Source organism: Thamnophis elegans, chromosome 4, assembly GCF_009769535.1.
Source record: "Thamnophis elegans isolate rThaEle1 chromosome 4, rThaEle1.pri, whole genome shotgun sequence".
Taxonomy (NCBI): Eukaryota; Metazoa; Chordata; class Lepidosauria; order Squamata; family Colubridae; genus Thamnophis; species Thamnophis elegans.
In genome coordinates this window covers 94,442,123-94,461,349 of record NC_045544.1, presented here as the reverse complement: position 1 = coordinate 94,461,349, position 19,227 = coordinate 94,442,123, and the positions used below count along the sequence as shown (strand labels likewise).

General features: G+C 39.4%; 1 protein-coding gene, 1 long non-coding RNA gene and 1 other non-coding gene across 4 annotated transcripts in view; 1 reads left to right on the top strand and 2 right to left on the bottom strand.

The window, feature by feature from the left end:
* The window catches only part of LOC116507492, a 27,189-nt gene extending 9,136 nt beyond the window's left edge, over positions 1-18,053 (bottom strand). Inside the window, exons 1-2 of the long non-coding RNA XR_004255216.1 lie at positions 17,398-18,053; positions 9,217-9,304 (exon numbers count right to left, since the gene is read on the bottom strand). This is a non-coding gene — a long non-coding RNA (uncharacterized LOC116507492). The remainder of the gene's footprint in view (positions 1-9,216; positions 9,305-17,397) is intronic.
* On the bottom strand, positions 15,499-15,592 carry TRNAI-UAU. Its single transcript has 2 exons — positions 15,555-15,592; positions 15,499-15,534 (listed from the first exon to the last, which is right to left on the bottom strand). It is a non-coding gene; the product is annotated as a tRNA-Ile (tRNA).
* A 135-nt stretch (positions 18,054-18,188) lies between the features above and the next one.
* Positions 18,189-19,227, top strand: part of HAAO (3-hydroxyanthranilate 3,4-dioxygenase) — a 35,726-nt gene continuing 34,687 nt past the window's right edge. The window contains exon 1 of one of the 2 annotated variants that reach the window (XM_032215660.1): positions 18,189-18,370. In XM_032215660.1, the coding sequence (XP_032071551.1) occupies positions 18,288-18,370 (83 nt within the window). In that variant the 5' untranslated portion in view covers positions 18,189-18,287. The remainder of the gene's footprint in view (positions 18,371-19,227) is intronic. The other variant, XM_032215659.1, reaches the window with a different exon arrangement.

Below are 19,227 nucleotides of genomic sequence, written 5' to 3'. Positions count from 1 at the left end.
ATCTTGTAACTTGAAGATGTGTGGATTTCAGTTCCCAGAATTCCCCAGCCGGCATGCTGGCTGAAGAATTGTAAGAGTTGAAGTCCACACATCTTGAAGTTGCCATGGTTAAGATATACTGTTATTAATCCATCAGTACATCCCGATGCACATTCTGCATGGAGTGTATCTTTCCTCTTACCACCACCACCGTTAGGGACAATACTTTATGGACTGACTACCTAAGAATAGACTTTGTCAGTGGCACCTTGCAACTTCAGGGTGTCCTCCCAGACATGCCTGGCAATGTCTTTTACCATCTTTCCAGTTTCAGAAAAGATATGGTTATTTTTCTAGGCCTCTAAATAAGGAATTGCTTTTTACACAGCTGTGATATTTTACATTTCTTGATTGTGAACTTAATTCTCTGTTGGGTTATTAAATTTTGCATGGGTATTTTAGGTAATATTTTAATTACATCTGTTTGTTTGAACTTAGCATTTTTTTCATTTTGATTTTTTTTGGTGAAACAGCTTAAGGCTCCTTGTGGGAATTGTCATGTAAATGTTCTAAGTAAATGAAAGGATTTGGTAGTTGGAGTAGAGGGAGGAGGAAGATGATAGCAGCAGTTATCGTGATTTTTTAGAAAAACCCCTCTCCTCCAAATCCCCAATGCCCCTGAGGGTGTCGTGTTCATTTGGGATAAGCTAATGGCAAGGCACTAATAGCAAAGTTAAAATGATGTTTCTTCTTTGCAAGTTCTTATGCCATAATTTTATCCTTCCAGTAGATACTAATTTCCATCTGTTTGGTCTCTTTCCTGTGCTGCTTGCTGAGACTGAGAGGAACTTTTTAAAGAACCACACCAGCTCTCCAAATTTAGCAGTAGGTCTCTCCATTAGATTTACCACAATAATGCCTTGGCTCTCTGCCAGCACAGAGCTTAGAGCAGCTGTGCCCTGCCCTTAATCACCATGCTTTCTTTTCCTTCCTTATAACTTCAACATCTGCATCTGTAGCTTGCTTTGTTTAGCTGTTTATTTAGATACAAAACCTGCCTCATCCTAAAAGCATGGGTTGGGCAATCAAAAGATGTGTGTGGGGGGGCATAAATCCAAATAAATAAAAAGCAAAGCAAGTTTTGTCCAATGCTATAAAGCCACCTGATAATTTTACAATTGATTGGCCAACCAATTGATTGGTTACCTACATGTATATGTAGGTAACATGCAGGGTTTTTTTTAAGTGTATAGAGCAAACCAGGGCATTTTATAGCTCCCGGGCCACATGTGGCCCTTTGGCTCTCCCTGTCTAACCCACATGAGGTCAATTGGAAGTTAGAAAATAAAATGTAAATAAGTGTTCTGCAGGGGGCAGGAGAAGAAACCAAGTGTGTTCCTTTAGTTGGCTATTGAGAGACAGAGCCACTCCCTCAACACGTGTGCATTGGTAACAGATTAAATTCAGCCTATTTCTTTGGCTCTCCACAACTGTCCCGTGTGGCCTCCTGGGAAAATTAATTGCCCATTCCTGGTGTAGAAAATGAGATGTTGATGGTTATATCTGCAGCTATATAATATATAATATGGTCCTAAGGGAAATCTTCCTCCAGGAAGGATCTAGGGTCAGCCCTTTAGATGGGAGGAGACTACTTCAGGTGGGAGTGCTAGTCCCCCACCCATTCTCTTCTGTTGAAGGGCAGATTAATCATAGAACCTGATCTGGATCCCCTCAAAAGCCTCAGTAGTAGTCGCATAGCTCAGCCAAATTCTATATGCAGCACTATCTAGCATTTCGCCTCAAGCAAAACTCAGAGGCTACAGATTTCAGAGGCTACAGAGGCGATGCAAGAATAGGTTGTGCTCTCTAGTGGCTTTTAGCTTCCATGGAAGTTGCATGGTCTCTGCGGAGTCCAAAAAATGTGCAAGAACAAGGCGTAGTTTTGCACTGTTTTTGGAGGCTGCAGAGGCCATAGAAGAACATTATGTGAATCCACTTCAAGAATGAAAGATCATGAACGATCATGAATGAAGAGCAGCCTTAGGTAGACACAGGAATCTGTCAACAGAAAAAGAACATTGCCCGAAGATATGTGGCAAGTGGCAGATCCCCAGGGACAGCACAGGGCACCTTTTAAAGAGGCAGCAGAGGTGCTAGGGCTGAAGTTAAGGCTCAGCGCAGGTTCTGTTGTTGAGTGTTGTTGTTCAGAACAAATAGTGTGTGGGGGGGGGGAGAAAATTCTTTCTCTTTAGTTTGTCTCTGTGTTGGGGGAGAGAAATAGATAGTGAGAGAGAGGGAGGGAGGGAGGGAAGGAGGGAAAGAGAGAGGTTTAGATTTATTGGACTTATATGCCGCCCTTCTCCCGAAGGACTCAAGGTGGCGTACAACATAAAAACACATATTACAAAAGTTAAAAGAAAGATTAAATAGAATATCCAAAAAAACCAATAGACATTTACAATGAGATTTAGAAATTAAATTAAAATTAACAATTTAAATTAATAATTTATTTTATTCAGGCCAGGCCGGCTTGCTGGAAAAGCCAACTTTTTAGGGCCCGCCAGAAGGACCGGAGGCCGGGAATTATGCGAAGCTCTGGGCGCAGCTCATTCCAAAGGGAAGGCGCTCCCACAGAGAAGGCTCTCTCCCTGGGGGTCGCCAGCCGACACTGCCTGGGAGAGAGACAGAGAGACACAGAGAGAGAGAGACAGAGAGACAGAAAGACAGAGACATAAAGACATTTTCTATTTTTTTGACACTCTGAGCCCAAAAGGTTTTCCATAAGGGGTCTAAACATTCTAGGACAGTGCTAACCAGGGCACTCTGGGAGTTGAAGTCCACACATTGTAAAGTTGCTAAGGTTAAGAAACGCTGTTGTAGACAAAGTTAGTTAGTGATGAATCTGCTTGCTCCCACAATATTCAGCAGAGGAAGTGACTTGCACTCTTTTACATATGATCTTAATTTTCAATATTCACATCTATGAGAAAGCTGGAAAAGGGGAGCGGCACCAGGAGGGACATTAACACTTTACAGATGAGAGTACTCTTCTATCTAAATCTGCTATCTGCTATAGTTTCCTGTGCTCCAAGCAATTTTTCAGACTCTTCATGTGGAAACTTTGTTTTCAATTAAACTGTATGACCAATTCCAGTTTTGCTTTTTAAGACTCAAATGATGAATTTCCAACATGACAACTGGGGAGTTTTGCCCAAGCTCCAAAAGATACAATTAGCATAATCTGTAAAAATCTGCTTTGCAAAACATTTTTCAATAAAGTTTCGATTATTTTGGTTTAGCGGATTGCTGCTATTTTAAACAGTAATGGAGGAGTTAAACAAAGGGGCCTGATTTAGTCACAGGAGATAGTGCAGAGTGCAATATTGCCATCTACTGCCTCTTTTTAGATTTCCAACCCCCCTTTTTAAACAATTAACCTCCTGTTTCCCTAATTGGGTCCTTATGAGAATTGCGATTGTGGATTGCAACTCTGTTATTTCCCATGCATCTTTGTCATACAGCAGGAAGTTATGAGTTCTAACCCAACACCTCCGAAGAGGTGGAAAAAACCAGTCTCACTACAGTTAGACAAGTATGGCAATTGGTAATCCTTGTCATTATTGTATATCTCCCATCTTGCAAAGGAAAAATGATATATTATCATGTTTGGCATTTTCCCATTCCCAGCAAGAGCTACCAGTGAATACTGAACACAATGAATCAGAAGTATTTGCACATTATTCTCCAGAGTAGTGGTCACCAACTGGTGGTCCGTGAACCATTGGTGGGCCGCAACAAAATTTTGGTGATCCACAGAAAAATTATTTGCATTTTTTTATCTTGCACTAAATACTATTTATCTATTTTAAAAAAATTATATTAGTGGTCTGCAGGATTTAACATTATGAATTTAGTGGTCCTTGTGGTCCAAAAGGTTGGTGACCCCAGCTCCAGAGTACAATAGAGCTTGTGTTCCCATTTTGGATTGCTTACAAAGATGGATGGATGAATTGTGGATAAGACAAACAGATACCCTTCTCAGTTTATTTTTAAATAAATGGGTGGCTGTGAAGAATGAAATAAAGTCAGATCATCTCTGCTAAGATATGCACTCAGCCAACAGGTTTCTTCTCTTCTTATGCACATGGTGGTCAAAGAATAAACAGGCCTCTCCTTTGGCCATGCTAACTCTCATGTGTTTCGGGGGGGGGGGGGAGAGAAAATGGAATTATATATCAACCCACAACTTCAACCTATCTTTCAACACAGAAACTTTTTTTTTTTCAAATGTAATTAGTCTCCACAGTTTGCAGCCAGTTTTAAGAAAGTGCTGTAGATGGAATACAGAATTAGCTGACCTATACTATAATTAAGCTTTAAATTAGTATAGTATGTGTGAATTCCAGACCATCTTTGGCTCTGAATTGGTTTCTTGAAGAAAATGTTCCAAGCAAGAAAGAATCCAGATTAGGATTTGATGTTATAAAGCTGAGGGAAATGTTTTTTGCAAGATTTTTTTTTTTTAATTAAACAAACAACACAAAAAAAATCATCACCTTTACATTACATCTTGTAGAAAGTGTGTCAATTGGTTACAATTAGCTTTCGTGCATCTCTTCCACAGTCATTACTTATATTCATAACAAATGTCAAAGATTCTTAATGAGTCTTACTATCAACATAGCATAGTTCTCATTTGACTGAAGTTGTTTTAGTGTCCTTTTGCCTAAAATAATCCATAGTTAAAAACACAAACACCTGATGGCATTTCATTAGTTATTACAAGAGGGAAGCATTTTTTATGACACATTTTTTAAAAAAAATCAGTTTACCTAAAATGCTTAAGTATATTGAGATTGGAAATATACTGTGCTTTTTCCCCAAAAAAACCATGTGGGAGTTGTTGCAGATGTAATTTACTTTTTGCTAAACCCACTGTATAACATTGAAACCCTATCTACATTTATTTTGTGAGTAACCCTTACGGAGTCAGGACAGACATTTTTTTCATATCTTCATGGATATTATCTAGTTATTCATGTAATCATGCTTCGTTGCACGTGAGACCAGACTGCATGTGAAATCAAATATATGGATCTATGTCACTGGGGTAGGATTTCCCTTTTTTTCACAGCTTCAGAAAGTAGTGATCCAGATTAAAGCAAGGTGTATAGGGAAAGTGTTCATTGGTATTTGATTTGGGAGGAGGTAGTTTCATTGATAGACAACTTCCTCCCATAAAACATAGTGAAGGTATTTTCATGAGAGCCAAAACACATAAGGAAAAAGTTCTATTTCTCATTTCTAGACCCTAATGAAACAAATTACAAACAATTGTAATGTAGTACTGAAAATATATGCAGGGCAGACTTTCTCTCTTTAAAATGTCCTTGAAAAGAGGTAGTGGTTTTTGAGTAGCTTGGTGAACAGAGAGTCTCTTATTGGATATGTTTTTGTGAGGATTCCTCCGAACACTAAATCAGTGGTCACTTAGCATACATTCTCTTCATTGGGATGTTTGGGGTCCTGTATCACAGGTTCAACAAACTCAAGGTTCTTCTAAAGTTGTTAGGATTTCTTCTGAGAAGATAGACTGGAAACACTATTAATATATGCATTACTCTCAAAACAGATTAGGGTTTGTGGAATGTTTCCCATCCCACCAATTTAGATTCAACAAGTTGCTGTATTACCTCCAAACTGTGACCTATAATCTGGGCCTTACTCAAAAGAATTTCTCCACCAAGCACTAGCTTACACTAAAACCCATGAGGGTTTGGCTCTGCATGGAAAACAAAGGGTGTAGCTTTCTTCAAAGGAAAAAAATTAATCCAAACCACTTCACCCAAGAGCTTATTGTTCGTCATCTTCTCATGTTAATCTTGCTGCTGATTTTCCTGCAGCTAACTTGCTTTTTATCTTCCACGGAAATCAGTTAAAGTAATACAATCTAAGATGACCCTCTAAGTCCTTCTTGTCTAACCCCAGCTCAATTTGATGACTTTGGGAAAAACACCTTTACACATAAAGCTTCAATCGTGTATTAATTTCTCTGCATACTTTCTTTAGTTTATCCTTTTATATTTTATTGCTTTTAAGTTGGGTATGGTTTACTGCTGTTTGGGAAACTTCTCTTGTGCACTGCCCTAATGCTTTTGAAAGAATAGTAGGAATAAAAATAATAACATTTGATATTGTTCACGTTTGAAAATTAACTACAATAGAATATTTTGCAAGATAACTGGTATTTTTACCCAGTGCTGCTCTTATATTAAAATATAATTGAATATAGACCGCTTTAAACCATGCATGAAAACAGGCATTTGGAAAACTATTATTTTACAGGTATAGTTCTATATTTTCTTTTTTTTAAGGAAGGGGAGAAATGAATTGATCTCCATAGCATTTGGAGTGATGGGATATGCTTGTGAAAGACACTAGGGGATTTTGATTCCAGAAAGATTGTGAAAAAGGGCTTAAAAGATAGCCCATCCTACCTTTTTCTATAACCTTGGAAGGAAGTTCCATTGAATACTGTATACAGTGTAATTTGTTTTACACAAACAAAGGACACTATTATGCTGAAGAGAACAAGGGTTTGTGGTGGAGATGAATAAGATATAATTTGTAAAACACATCCATATCCAGGGTGCAAAAGCAACAATAGAAAAGTAGGTACATTCAACAAGGTGAATGCATATAGTTGCACATATGTTCAGCACATAATTGGAAGCAGCTTTTTCTGCCTCTCTATCAGCAATTTGCAATCCAATGCATTTCATCTATGTGAAGATCCTTTTGTATTAATTCTAGCAAGACAAAAAAGTGCAATGTAAGCAAATAATAAGAATCAACAATGATTATGAGCCAAACCTGACTTGAAATATTTTTAAAAGTTATGTTGTTCTTTGTCTCTTGATCATTACAAAAACATAGAATCATAGGGATGGAAGGGACCTCAGAGGTCTTCTAGTCTAACCCTCCTGCTCAATGCAGGAGGACTGATAACCATCTTGGTCAAATGATTGTCCAGTCTATTTTTGAAAACCCCCAGTGATGAGACAATTCACAGCCCTGGGAGGCCAGATATTCAATTGATTAATTGTTCTCACTGTCAGGAAATTTCTCCTTAGTTTAGGTTGAACTTCTCTTTAACAAGCTTCCACCTATTACTTCTTGTCCTGCCTTCGGGTTCTTTGAAGAACAAGTCAAGCCTCTCTTCTCTGTGACAGCCCCTCAAATAATAGAAGACAATTATCATATCCCTGATAATCCTTCTCTTTAATAGGCTCCTTCAACTGTTTATCATATGATTTAGCCTCCAGTCCCCTTATCATCTTTGTAGCTCTCCTCTGTACCTATGGTGTCAGCATCTTTTTTTATATCATGATGACCAGAACTGCATGCAGTGTTCCAAATATGGCTTCACTACCATGTTAGTCTCCCACTGGGTGAAAAGTGTGCATGGAACCAGACAAAGGCAGAGGGACTGGGGGGGGGGGGGGTGGACGGGGAGGTGATCCGGACGTACTCATAGGAGGCTCATGGGAGGCTTGCATCATGGCACTCACAGGCAGAGCACAGGATGAGGCAGGCGATCCCAATGCGCTGCCCACTCCATTTCACCTCTCAGCTTGCCTGCGGCCGCACTAGGATACATGCCTGAGAAGAGCATCAGGATTGCCTGCTTCCCTCCCAGTAAATTGCTGCCGGTGCCAACACGCAATCCTCCCATGAGCCTTCTGTGAGCCAGGCAGCCGTGCAGTATGTCCAGATCACCTCTCTCCCCCCACCCCTCTGCCTCTGCCTCTGCACTTGGACTTATCTGCACTGTGCCAAGGGGCTGGTGAGCTGCAGCTGCTACCATCGGCCCCCCGCACACTTGCTACCTCTTGTGCTGGCCACGCCCATCCCCCTGGGCTTATTTTCTATGGGTTTCAATTAGGTCCATATTTTTCTATTAGGCTTATTTTTGGGATAGGTCTTATTTTTGGGGAAACATGTTACAGTTTAAAGTGGCACTGTCACTTCTTGATCTTCTCCCTGTGGATATCAGAATTTGCATTGGCTTTTTTGGCAGCTGCAGCATATTGCTGACTCAGATTAAAGTGGTGGTCCACTAGTACACCTAGATCCCTCTCAGGTACTACTGTTGAATCAGTACCACCTATTCTGCACCTATGCATTTGGTTTATCCTGCCTAAATACTTTTCTCATTACCAAACAGCATCTTGTTGCATAGAGGTCAATGTTCAAATCTGTCAAGGTCCTGCTGAATCTTAGGTCTGTCTTAGCTCTGCCCCCAGGTTGGTATCATCTGCAAATTTTATGAGTTCCCTTTCTATCCCCTCATCTAGTACATTTATGAAGATGTTGAAGAGCACGGGCCTCAAGATATAACCTTGAAGTACCCCACTGTGTGCTTCCCTCTATGTAAAATAACATTGTTTCACTTAAATCTCCTTTACAAGGTCGTGGCAGAAAATATGGGCAATAGAACCCTGTCTTTTACATTATAATGGTCAGAAAGGTTTTGTTATCTTACTTTTTAAACATTTAATTGCAGACAAAAGGATTGTCATCTCACTTCATTTTCAAGCTGGATTCATTTGCTAAATACATGCAGAAATAAAACAAATGCCATTCAAAATTATAAAGCTTCCAATCTTGTTCAAGTTTAACAGGTCGTTTTTAAAACATTGGTTCTGGAGGACTTCCACCCCTCCCTCCTCTCTTTCACACACAAGCATGCAGGCATATACAATCCCTGTGGTCCATCCAATTATTGCTGTGTTTTTTCTCTCTCTAACCACTGGAACGCAGGCCTATTGTTTTTTTGCTCTGAGGAACAAACATTGTAAATGCTTGGCAAGCAGCCTGTATTATTTTTAGAAACTTTGGAACAGTTTTCTCCTTGTTTTGGGAAGGGAGGGGGAGGGTGAATTTCCTATCCATCCATGTGATCACACCGCCATCTATTGTCCAGATTGTAGAAAGCAGACAATATAAATTCAAATAATTTGCCATGTTGAAACACAGTCCCAACAATTATGGCAAAAGCAGGATTTTACTCTTCAGAAGCCATACTTGTTTTGATGAATGATTAATATACATATGCATAATAGTGTGACAAAAATGGATAAATCACTTTTTGTATCAGTGATTAATAAAGAAGGGAGTGGATTCGCCCTTGTGTGTTTTTACTCTGTGCATTCCATAGAACAAAGGAGAACTTACCTTAATTGGGAGGTAAATATTAAACACCACTCTGTTGATTCCCTACAGTTCATTTCTGCTCAGGTATCAAAACTGATACCCCTTTCCCCTGGGAAAAGATGAAAATACTTTATTTAGGAGGGAACAAAACACAGAAGGATTCCACTCTTCTTCTGCAGTTGTTTTTGCCATTTTATTTCATCTATTCTTTTTAAAGAAAATTGGAGATTGTGCTGTAGATGTCTTAAAATATTGAAAAATTAGCAAACTTATACAGGTAGTCCTCGACTTACAACAGTTCATTTAGTGACTGCTCAAAGTTACAAAAAAGTGACTTATGACCATTTTTCACTTACAACCTTTGCAGCATCCCCATGGTCATTTGATTTACATTTAGATGCTTGACAATTGGTCCATATTTATGACGGTTGCAGTGGTCATGTGATCGCCTTTTGTGACCTTCTGATCAGCAAAGTCAATGGGGAAGCCAAATTCACTTAGCAACCATGTTACTAATTTAACAATTGCAGTGATTCACTTAACAAATGTGGCAAGAAAAGTCATAAAATGGGGCAAAACTCACTCAATAAATTTCTCACTTAGCAACATAAATTCTCGACTCCAAAAATAAGTTGAGGACTACCTGTACTTCTGCTCCCATGTTTGAATAACATCATGAACGCTATTCAATAACAATGGAACAAAATAGCACAAGTAAAACATATATTTCAAATATTAAAATGTAATTATTAACCTATTCAAGAATTGTTTCTCAGATTTCTATTTGGGAAACATAGGGATTTGTGAACACGCACCAAAAACCAGGGAGTGTGTACATAAATAACTTTAAATTAACTCACAATTTCTTGATATGGTTTTTCTAGGGAAGTTTCTCAACCTCAACAACTTTTAAGATGTGTGGACTTCAACTCCCAGAATTTTCCAGGCAGAGTAGAAGTCCACACTTCTTAAATATGTTGAGGTTGAAAAACATTGTTCTACCAAATACAAGTAGTTCTCGACTACAAGCCCAAAATTTATGTTGCTAAGTGAGACGTTTTAAAGTGAATTAGGCCCCATTTTACAACTTTTCTTGCCACAGTTGTTAAGTGGATCACTGAAGTTGTTAAGTTACTAACATGGTTGTTAAGTGAATCTGGCTTCTCTGTTGACTTTTGTTTATCAGAAGATTGCAAAAGCAGATGACATGATCCCAGGACATTGCAACAGTCCTAAATATGAAGTAGTTGGCAAGTACCTGATTTCTGATCAAGTGACCAAAGGAATGCTACAAAGGTCGTAAGTGTGAAAAATTGTCACGTCACTTTTCAGTGTTGTTGTAACTTGAAACAGTCACTAAACGAGCTGTTGTAAATCGAGGACCACGTATGATAGAAAATCTGGATTCAATCCAGAGATGGTGTGAGCATTATTTCATCTCCCCCCCCCCCCAATGTAATGGGCAAGTGAAGGCAGAGAACAGCAGCATCTGCCCATCCCTGTTTTGTCTTACACGTTGATACATATTTCTGAATCTAAGACATTCTGAAGAGTAGGCCAACCTAACCTGCCTAATATTGGTAGCGTAGGTGCAAACATAGCCAAGTCTGCAAATATTCAACTGGTTCTTTAACAAATAATTTCCTCAACACTGTCAAACTAAGGCTGCATTACTATTACTATTAGTCCTCTCGCCATTCCTATCACCCAGCTCCTCCCACTAATGACTGCATGACTGTTGCTTGTATCCTTACGATTTATATTGATATTGTTTCCTGATTGCTTATTTGTACTGTAGGAAGTTATCACCCAGCCCTCTCCCAGAAAAATGAAATATCCTAGGAAATATTGAAAAGGCAGAATATTTCTCTGGATGTGAAAAGGAAGAAACATGTTTTAAAAGACAGAATAGCTGCCTGCAGCTTCCTGCCCATCCCCCTTTGTCAATGAGCCGTTAAAGCCTGAGTTAGTCCACTTTACATAATAAAGAGTTCTCCCCTTCAGCTCCAGTGATGGGGTTAAGGCATGATAATATTGGCCCTTTACCCAACTCGCCACATGGCATCTGAGAACTCAACCAAAACACAGCCTAGAGAGTTGCCCCTGCATGGTCCCATGGGAGTCTGACAACCAATCAGAATACAAGCTCAAGATCAAAGGCCAGAGGGCATAAAACCAGGGATTCAGCTTCTCTTCCTCCCTTCTCTTCTCCACCAACATTGAAGCATGTGATCACCTTTTCTGTTCATGACTCAAGCCATGTGGTCCTGTCCACCATTAAAACCAGCTTTCCAAGCAGCCTCCATGTCTCCTGTGTCTTTTTCCTCACTTGGAGCTGGACATTTCTTCCAAGAGTACCCTGTGATTATCATTAAGTGTTGTACTTTTATGATTCTTGACTAATGTATCTTGTCTTTTTATGAACACTGAGAGAATATGCACCAAAGACAAATTCCTTGTGTGTCCAATCACACTTGGCCATAAAGAATTCTATTCTATTTCCCAAACTGTACAATACCAGCGCACATGAAGAAAGGGGGGGGGGGGGATAGAGAGACTGCCTTAAGCCATGAAACCCTCCGAGACCACCGACCACCGGGTGGGGTGAGAGCAGAGCAGTGAGCCTTTCCCCTGCGGGTGCCTAACTCAAGGCTACTTTCCTTCACCGCGCCTCGGGAAGGCTGCAAGCCTGCAACGTGCAGAGGCCTGTCCAAAAAAAATGTCTGCAAACTCCCCTGCCTGCCTTCCACCGCCACCCCGCAACGAAGCTGGGCGGAGACGAATCGGAAGCACTTCCCGCCGAGGCGCTGCGTTCACCCGGCTTGAGGATGCGAGCAGGGCGGAGGCGCAGCCCGAGCGATGAAAGGGAAGGGCGGGACGGGAGATCGGTAGCAGAAAACGCGTTAGGAAGGCGGCTTACAAAGAAGGGATGAATTGGGAGGTAGGGCGAAAGAGTGAGCAGGCACGGGGGCGTTTCCCCGGGTTTCCCCACTCATTTCATCGCGCGCTTATGAGCTGCACGTCGCGTTCCCGGGGTTTGGAAGGAAGAGCGAGCGCGGGAGAAAGGAATCGTTTGGCCAATTCTTCATTTTAAACCAGCGGGTTTTTGACAGGACTTGCATATATGGGAAGAAGGTGGTGGCTTTTCTACCCGTGTGGGAGGCAGTTCTGATAATGGAAATGTTATCGTTTCCCTAGTATCTGCGATTGTTGCATTTGATTTTGCCACGAACTTTCTGCCTGAGAAAAGTCAGAAATGTTTACAATGACCTCACGTCCTTTATTACTGTAGGTAGCCTTTTATTTCAGAAATCCGCCCTTTATATTTATTTGTTTTTCAAACGCTCGCTTTTGTCCTTAGGTTTGGTCATTTAACTTTTTATCTTAAAAATAGTGCCACTTAATGCACAGACTTTCACATTCGTGGGGGGGGGGATAGAAACTGAATTGCCTTTTAAAAATAAATGTACGTACTGAATCTGTGTACACTGTCCATTTTGCTATCTCATTTACTACAAATAGTCCTCAAGTTACAACAATTCATTTAGTGACCATTTGAAGTTACAATGGCACTGAAAATAATGACTTATTACTGTTTTTCACAGTTTTGAACTTGCAACATACCCATGGTCACAAGATCAAAATTAATATGCTTGGCAACTGAGTCATATTTATGGCAGCTGCATTGTCAGGGGTCATGTGATTCCGCTTTTGCAATCCGACAAGCAAAGTCAATGGGGAAGCCAGATTCACTTAACAACTGTGTTACTAACTTAACAACTACAATAATTCATTTAACAACTGTGGCAAGAAAGGTTGTAAAAAGGGACAAAACTCATCTCTCTCACTTAGCAGCAGAAAGTTTGGCCTTGATTGTGGTCATAAATCAAGGAATACCTGGACTCACTTAAAAGATTTTTAAAAAAAATACATTTATTTAGCTTTGTGTAAAACAAAACGCTGCTACGGATTATTTGTTTTTATTGGATGAGACTTTTTCTATCTTTGGATCCTTTAAATAAGCATTGTGCACCTTGTATTTCTTTATGACTCCTATTAGCTTTAAAGAAGTTAAGAAGTGAGGGCATCTAGGCCAGGCCTGCACACCTTGTAAAAGGGAAAGAGCCATGTTGATAAATTTAAAATGATCACAGGCCACAAAAGAGTGGTGGTGCACTAATAAGCTATATGGTACAGGTAGTCTTCTACTTACAACTGGTTGCAAAATGTTGCATCCCATGATCGTAATCTGGGAGCTTGACAATTTAGCCACACTTACTGGCAAAACTGCCAATCCCTGTGATCATGTGATGACTATTTGCAATATCTATTTACTTCTTGAGAAAGTCATTAGGAAAGGTAGTATGAAACTGTTATCACCTGCCAAAATATTTCTCCATGCTCTGGGCAGGGGTGGGTCAGAATCCATTATTGGACTGAGGAAATGGAAAGGAGAGGATCCTATGCACTGGGCTGGAGAAGCAAAACAAAGTTCTTCATAATCCCTGCTTTGTTTCTCCAGCTCAGTGCAGGAGTTTCCCTTCTGCACACAAAGAGGACAGACTGAAAAGAACAACATGGAAATCCATTTTTCCAGTCCAGCATAGGAATCCCTACTGCACGCAGACGGGAGTTGTCTGTCCTCCTAAGGCAGACATATCTTTCGCCCCATCCGCTTAATGACCTGCACAGCTGCTTAATCACACCACAACTTGGAGAACTGGGATTGCAATTGTTAAATGAAACAGTCATGTGGTTGCTTAATGGCCACTTTGCTCAAGCAATTGATATTCTAGTCCAATCGTGGTTGTGCGCTGAAGACTAACAGTATAGGAGTAATGACAGTTGGTGATGTTGGCGAGAACATTTGTTTTTTAAGGAAGAAGCACTGTTTGGTGGTAATAGATTTATTGAATTTTCCAAAAGCACCAACAGTTTCACAAGACTCCTTGGTAGGCCACATGTTAATTTTATTCAGGCCTGATCTAGGCAAACTTGATTTCTGATTGTATTTATGCAATTATTTTGCCACACACGATACATATTTACATACCTTAATGAGAAGCATATACAGGTAGTCCTTGATTTACAACCATAATTGAGCCTGGAATTATGTTCTTCGGGGTGTGGTTGTCATTAAGTGGGTGACTATGAGTTTGCAACCTTTTTTGCAATGGTTGTTGAGTCGTTAAGTGAATGCTGTGGTCATTAAGCAAATGCAGTGGTTATTAGCAGACGAGATGATTGGTAAGCAAACCTGCTTTCCCCAGTGGGCATTTTTGGTCAAAAACCAGTAGAAAACACTAAAAATCACAGTCACAAGACTGTGGGACACTGCAAACAGCCCTAATAGTGAGCTAGTTGCCAAGTGCCCAAAATGCAATTACATGACTAGTACTAGCTCTGGAGAGGTCCACTGTACCTTTGAATGGTTGCTAAGCAGCCAGTCATTAATCAAGGATTACCTGTACTTGTATCAATATTTGGCGTGAATTGGTTGCTCCGAAAAAATCCACCTACATTAATACTTGTTGCTGAAAATGCCCTTTCATAATGATAGGCTGAAAGAAATGGTGGCAAGGCCTTCAAAACTTAGATACACTATGGCTAATCATCCATTTTTTTTAATAATTAATTTTTAAATAATTTTTCCTATTGTCTGAGGAGACATTTATGAACATTTCTTCTTCATAGATAAAGTAAAATTGAATGGATCCAAAATCTATCAAGAGTAAAAATGAAGTATTATTTCTCAGATGTTGACCATAGATACCTTGGGAAACACTGGCGTTCTGAAGTACAGAGCTTGATCATTACTACCCTATATTATTATTTTAACTATGCCTGTAACAATTGTAAAATGAACACACAATGTAATTTTAATTCTAGGATTTCATTGGGGTAAAATCATTCAATATGGGTTTAATTTTCCCATTGGCATGTTCAACCTAAAATTGGAATCTAGCTGTGAGATTCTATGTAATATCTTTAAAAAAAACAGGTATACTATGAAATCAAATCACATGAATATTTCTGCTCCAGAATAATGAATATGAAATACTGGGAAAAAAAACCTGATTCTTAACTGCAACTATTGTATTTATACTAATGAAAAGATTCACTAACAACTTTCAGTTTGATAAGCAGTTTTAAAGTTAGCGCCTCTGCGAATTACTGCAATTCTCATGACTTGTGTTCGCCCGGTAGCTCTCTACACAGAATGAATCGGTGGCAGCACGTAGCAACCGAGCTGTTGATAAATGCGCGGAAATATCCCAAAAGCGAACGGTCCCAAAAGACTTGTGCTCCAGGTGAGGCTCGAACTCACAACCTCGGCATTGCTCTGCTGTGTACTGCTGTATAAGTACCGCGCGCTAACCGATTGCGCCACTGGAGCCCTGACATCAACTCTTCCCGAACGCTTTATCAAGGGCTCAACCGCGGCGGACGCCATTTCAGTGCGCGATCTTACTTTTTCTTTTTCGCCCGTTTCTCTCTTTGCTCTGAATTTCCAGGCCAAAAGAAGTCCCGCACTAAAAAGGCAGAAACAATGAGTTCTATTTGTTGCCGGAGGACCGGCTTTCTCTTTCCCCTTCCTCAGCCGTCGCGTTTTAGCGGCGACGGCCGTTACTAGGCCCTGGCGCGGCCGTGACGCTGCGAGACTCCATTGCAGCGCGGAATGGGGCCTGTAATTGACCCCCATCTCCGGGCAGGGGAGAAGCGCAGGACGCGAAACAGACCCTAAGGAGCAAAGGCGCGCCAGCCGGTGGGACAGGCGCTGAAGAAAAGCCTCAGTAGAGACTCGAGGGGACTCGCGTCTTTTGGGGGAAACGGGTGGATGTCGTGGCCGAGAAAGGCTAGGGAAAGAAAACTCCGTTGAGGAACGAGGGGAGTTGGGCTTCTCTCCATCTAGCCGGCACGGAATCCCTAGCGGCGCGCTGCCTTTTGCCCGTGACCGGCATCGACGGCCCTCGATTCAACACCTTTGGGGTGGGTGCGTTAGGATCGTCCCGGGTTTGAGTATATAATCGCAGGCGTTCAAAGAAGTAGGAGCAAAGGAAATGAGTTTGAACTTTCTCTCATATTAGAAATTTCTTTCATTTGGAAAATAACAATGAAAACTTTTGTCCCTTAAGATACCCAAGAAATTAAAAAGCTCATCTATGGCCCACCCCAGGTGTGCCCCCTTATTTCTTTTAACAATATAAAACATAATAGAGGCATCTTTGGCAGATAAGTGAGTGCTCATAATTCAAACTGATAACAGGTAATTCATTTTTCAGATCCATAATTAAGCTTTTACAAAAACACACAGACATTCAAGCCCAAACAGCTGCCAAAAAAATTTACCAAGAACCTCAACCCTTGGCTTTGAGTGGGTTATTGAAGCTGATAATCTTATCACTTCTGCTGATAATCTTTAGTGCGGTCAGCCTCATCACTCTGCAATGATGCCATTTACTATCAAATCAAATAGCAAACTGCTCTGTGAATAGAAGGTTTACACTCAAAATATACTGCATAAACAAAAACACTACAAAGTTTGATCTAGAAACAAAGTCCAGCTGACCAGACATTGCTTCTATAGGATTAATGGAGCAAATAACTAAAATCAGATGTCAATAATCGGTGGGGAAATGGAAAAGAAATCAAATCAGTTCTAAATTCTATTTTAGAATCGTTTTGGTTTTTTATTAGATGAATGTGGTACCACCTGGGAGTGTCAGATTGACTAAAAGTTTTTTAAAAATCCTAGAAGGAAAAGGAAATGCACTTCCATAATACTGCCAAAAAATTGAAATTGATTTAGCCATTTGGAGTCAAAGCTGGTTTGAAAATATTTTTTATTTTGTTGTGTGCGTATTTATTGCTACAGCATTAACACTTTGCTTTTTTATAGCTCTCCAAATTTTCCCAAAAGATATAGGCCAAAGATAAAACTGGGAGGAATAACTTTCATAGGCATAATGTGCCTGTCATCTTTTCACAGTGAAATGCCATCTTGGTCCCCTGCCTACCTCTTTATAGAAGAACAATGTATAATTTTTCTGTGAGTGATACTTGATCTCTTCTATATACTTGCTTTACCTATGATATTTGAGTAAGCTTACAACAGAAATGTGTAATTGTGGCATGTTCTGCAACTCAGAGCCATCTATTTAACAATAGCATCAGTCAAAACAGTAACAAAATGGAACTCACTTTTGGATCTTTCTGCTATTCGGATTCATTCATTTAATTGTAAGGAGAAGGAATAAGGGAGGAAGTAAGCAGGAGTGACAGGAAAAGAATAGTAAATGCAATGTGGTAATTATGGGAATCCACTTGTCTATGCTCTACAAGTTATTTCTTCTGTATTTACAATCAAATGTGGCTGTTTGCAGTGTCAACCAAAGTAACCTTGAAACCTCAAAGCAAGAGGGTTACTCAGTTATAATGAAAGCTTTTGGGTACATTCCAGGATGACAGAAGATCTGAGAAATGAAACCATTAATGATAATCATTATTAGTATCTCCCAATAATTTTATCCTTTGTTACTTATTTAATTTCCTTTTAACTATCGAAGTTGGTGGCAATTGCTGTAAATGTTTCCATAATCATGTACTTTAAAGCCAGTTGTAAGATTTTGTAAAACAAATTTTCTTTACTTGTATAAAATCTAAATCTAAATTGATATGCTTTTTTATCAGAAAATATATGTTATACACACAAGTTCTAGAAAGCAATGTTTGATAGAGATAAAAACTGATTTAAGAAAACATTGTGAGGGTAAATAGAGGAACAAAAATAATTCATTCTGCCAATGCGTTCTCTTTATTAAAATTGAACAAATTTCTGTGAGGAAGATACCTTAGACATACGGTACTTTTTAATGTGTGAGTTGATCATTGGCTAAACTGTGGAAAATGCCTTTCGGCTTAATAATCAGCTAAATCAGCTAAATAAACTTTTGTATCTCAAACTCATCAGCTGAGGAGAGTGCACTGCATTCCAGTTATACAGAGACACTCATTTGCAATAGCCTATAAAACAGTTGCCAGACTTAGTAAGTTTGTATACCAATTTCTTTGGAGCATATTGCTATCGGGTCATGGAGGACACACTTGTGAATGTAAAGAACTGGGTAGAAGAAAACAAAGGTGCTTTTCTGCCTCCAGTATGCAATAAGCTTATGTAAGTGGTGGGTACTATTGTTATTTTTATTACTACTACTATTTATTTTTCAAAGATTGTACAAGGCAAGGATAAAGTTTCTGACAAAACAATTGATGTTTGGTTATGGTCTCTTGCTAAGCCAGCCTAAAGGTTGCATTATATTTATCAATAAATAAATTACAACTCTGGATTCTAATTTAAACAAAAATCCATAGCAGTTATTCTATAGAAGTACTGTTTTAATCCAGAAGCTGTTGGCATTTCTCATATCAAAATAGTCTGTAGATTGTATAAATTGTCTTAATTTATAACACATGCATCTAGACTTACATATTTAGCTATGATTGTTGCAAAAATTATTATTGAGGTTCTGGAGCAAAACTGCCCTAACATACTTGTATCCTGACATTGCACATACTTAGGTTTCATGTATTGTATGTGCAGTATGTTCGTGTCTTCATCACTTCCCATTTGCCAATTCCTAAGTCTGTCTAAGTGCATGTTTATAGCAATATTTTAGTTCCAAATTTAAGTTTTCTGTAACTGTTTTCCAACTATTTGTTACAAAAGTTATAATCTAGAGTGGGGTATGGAGAAGATGATAAGGTGGTATTTGAAACATACAAAAATAAATGGGAAATATTGGAAGCAAAAGCCTTGAGTTACAAACTTCTGCTGCCTAAAATTCATATGTTGTCTTCTTTTTTTCCTACTCTTACACAGCTTACAAATTCTATTTATTTTAAACAATAAAAAAGGGAACATCCTGTATAAAAATATAATCCATGTACTCATTGTGTTACATTTATTGTTATATGAAGTTAGCAGTTAGATCAATTTATTTAATGAGAGGAAAAATAGGAAATTAAAAGTAC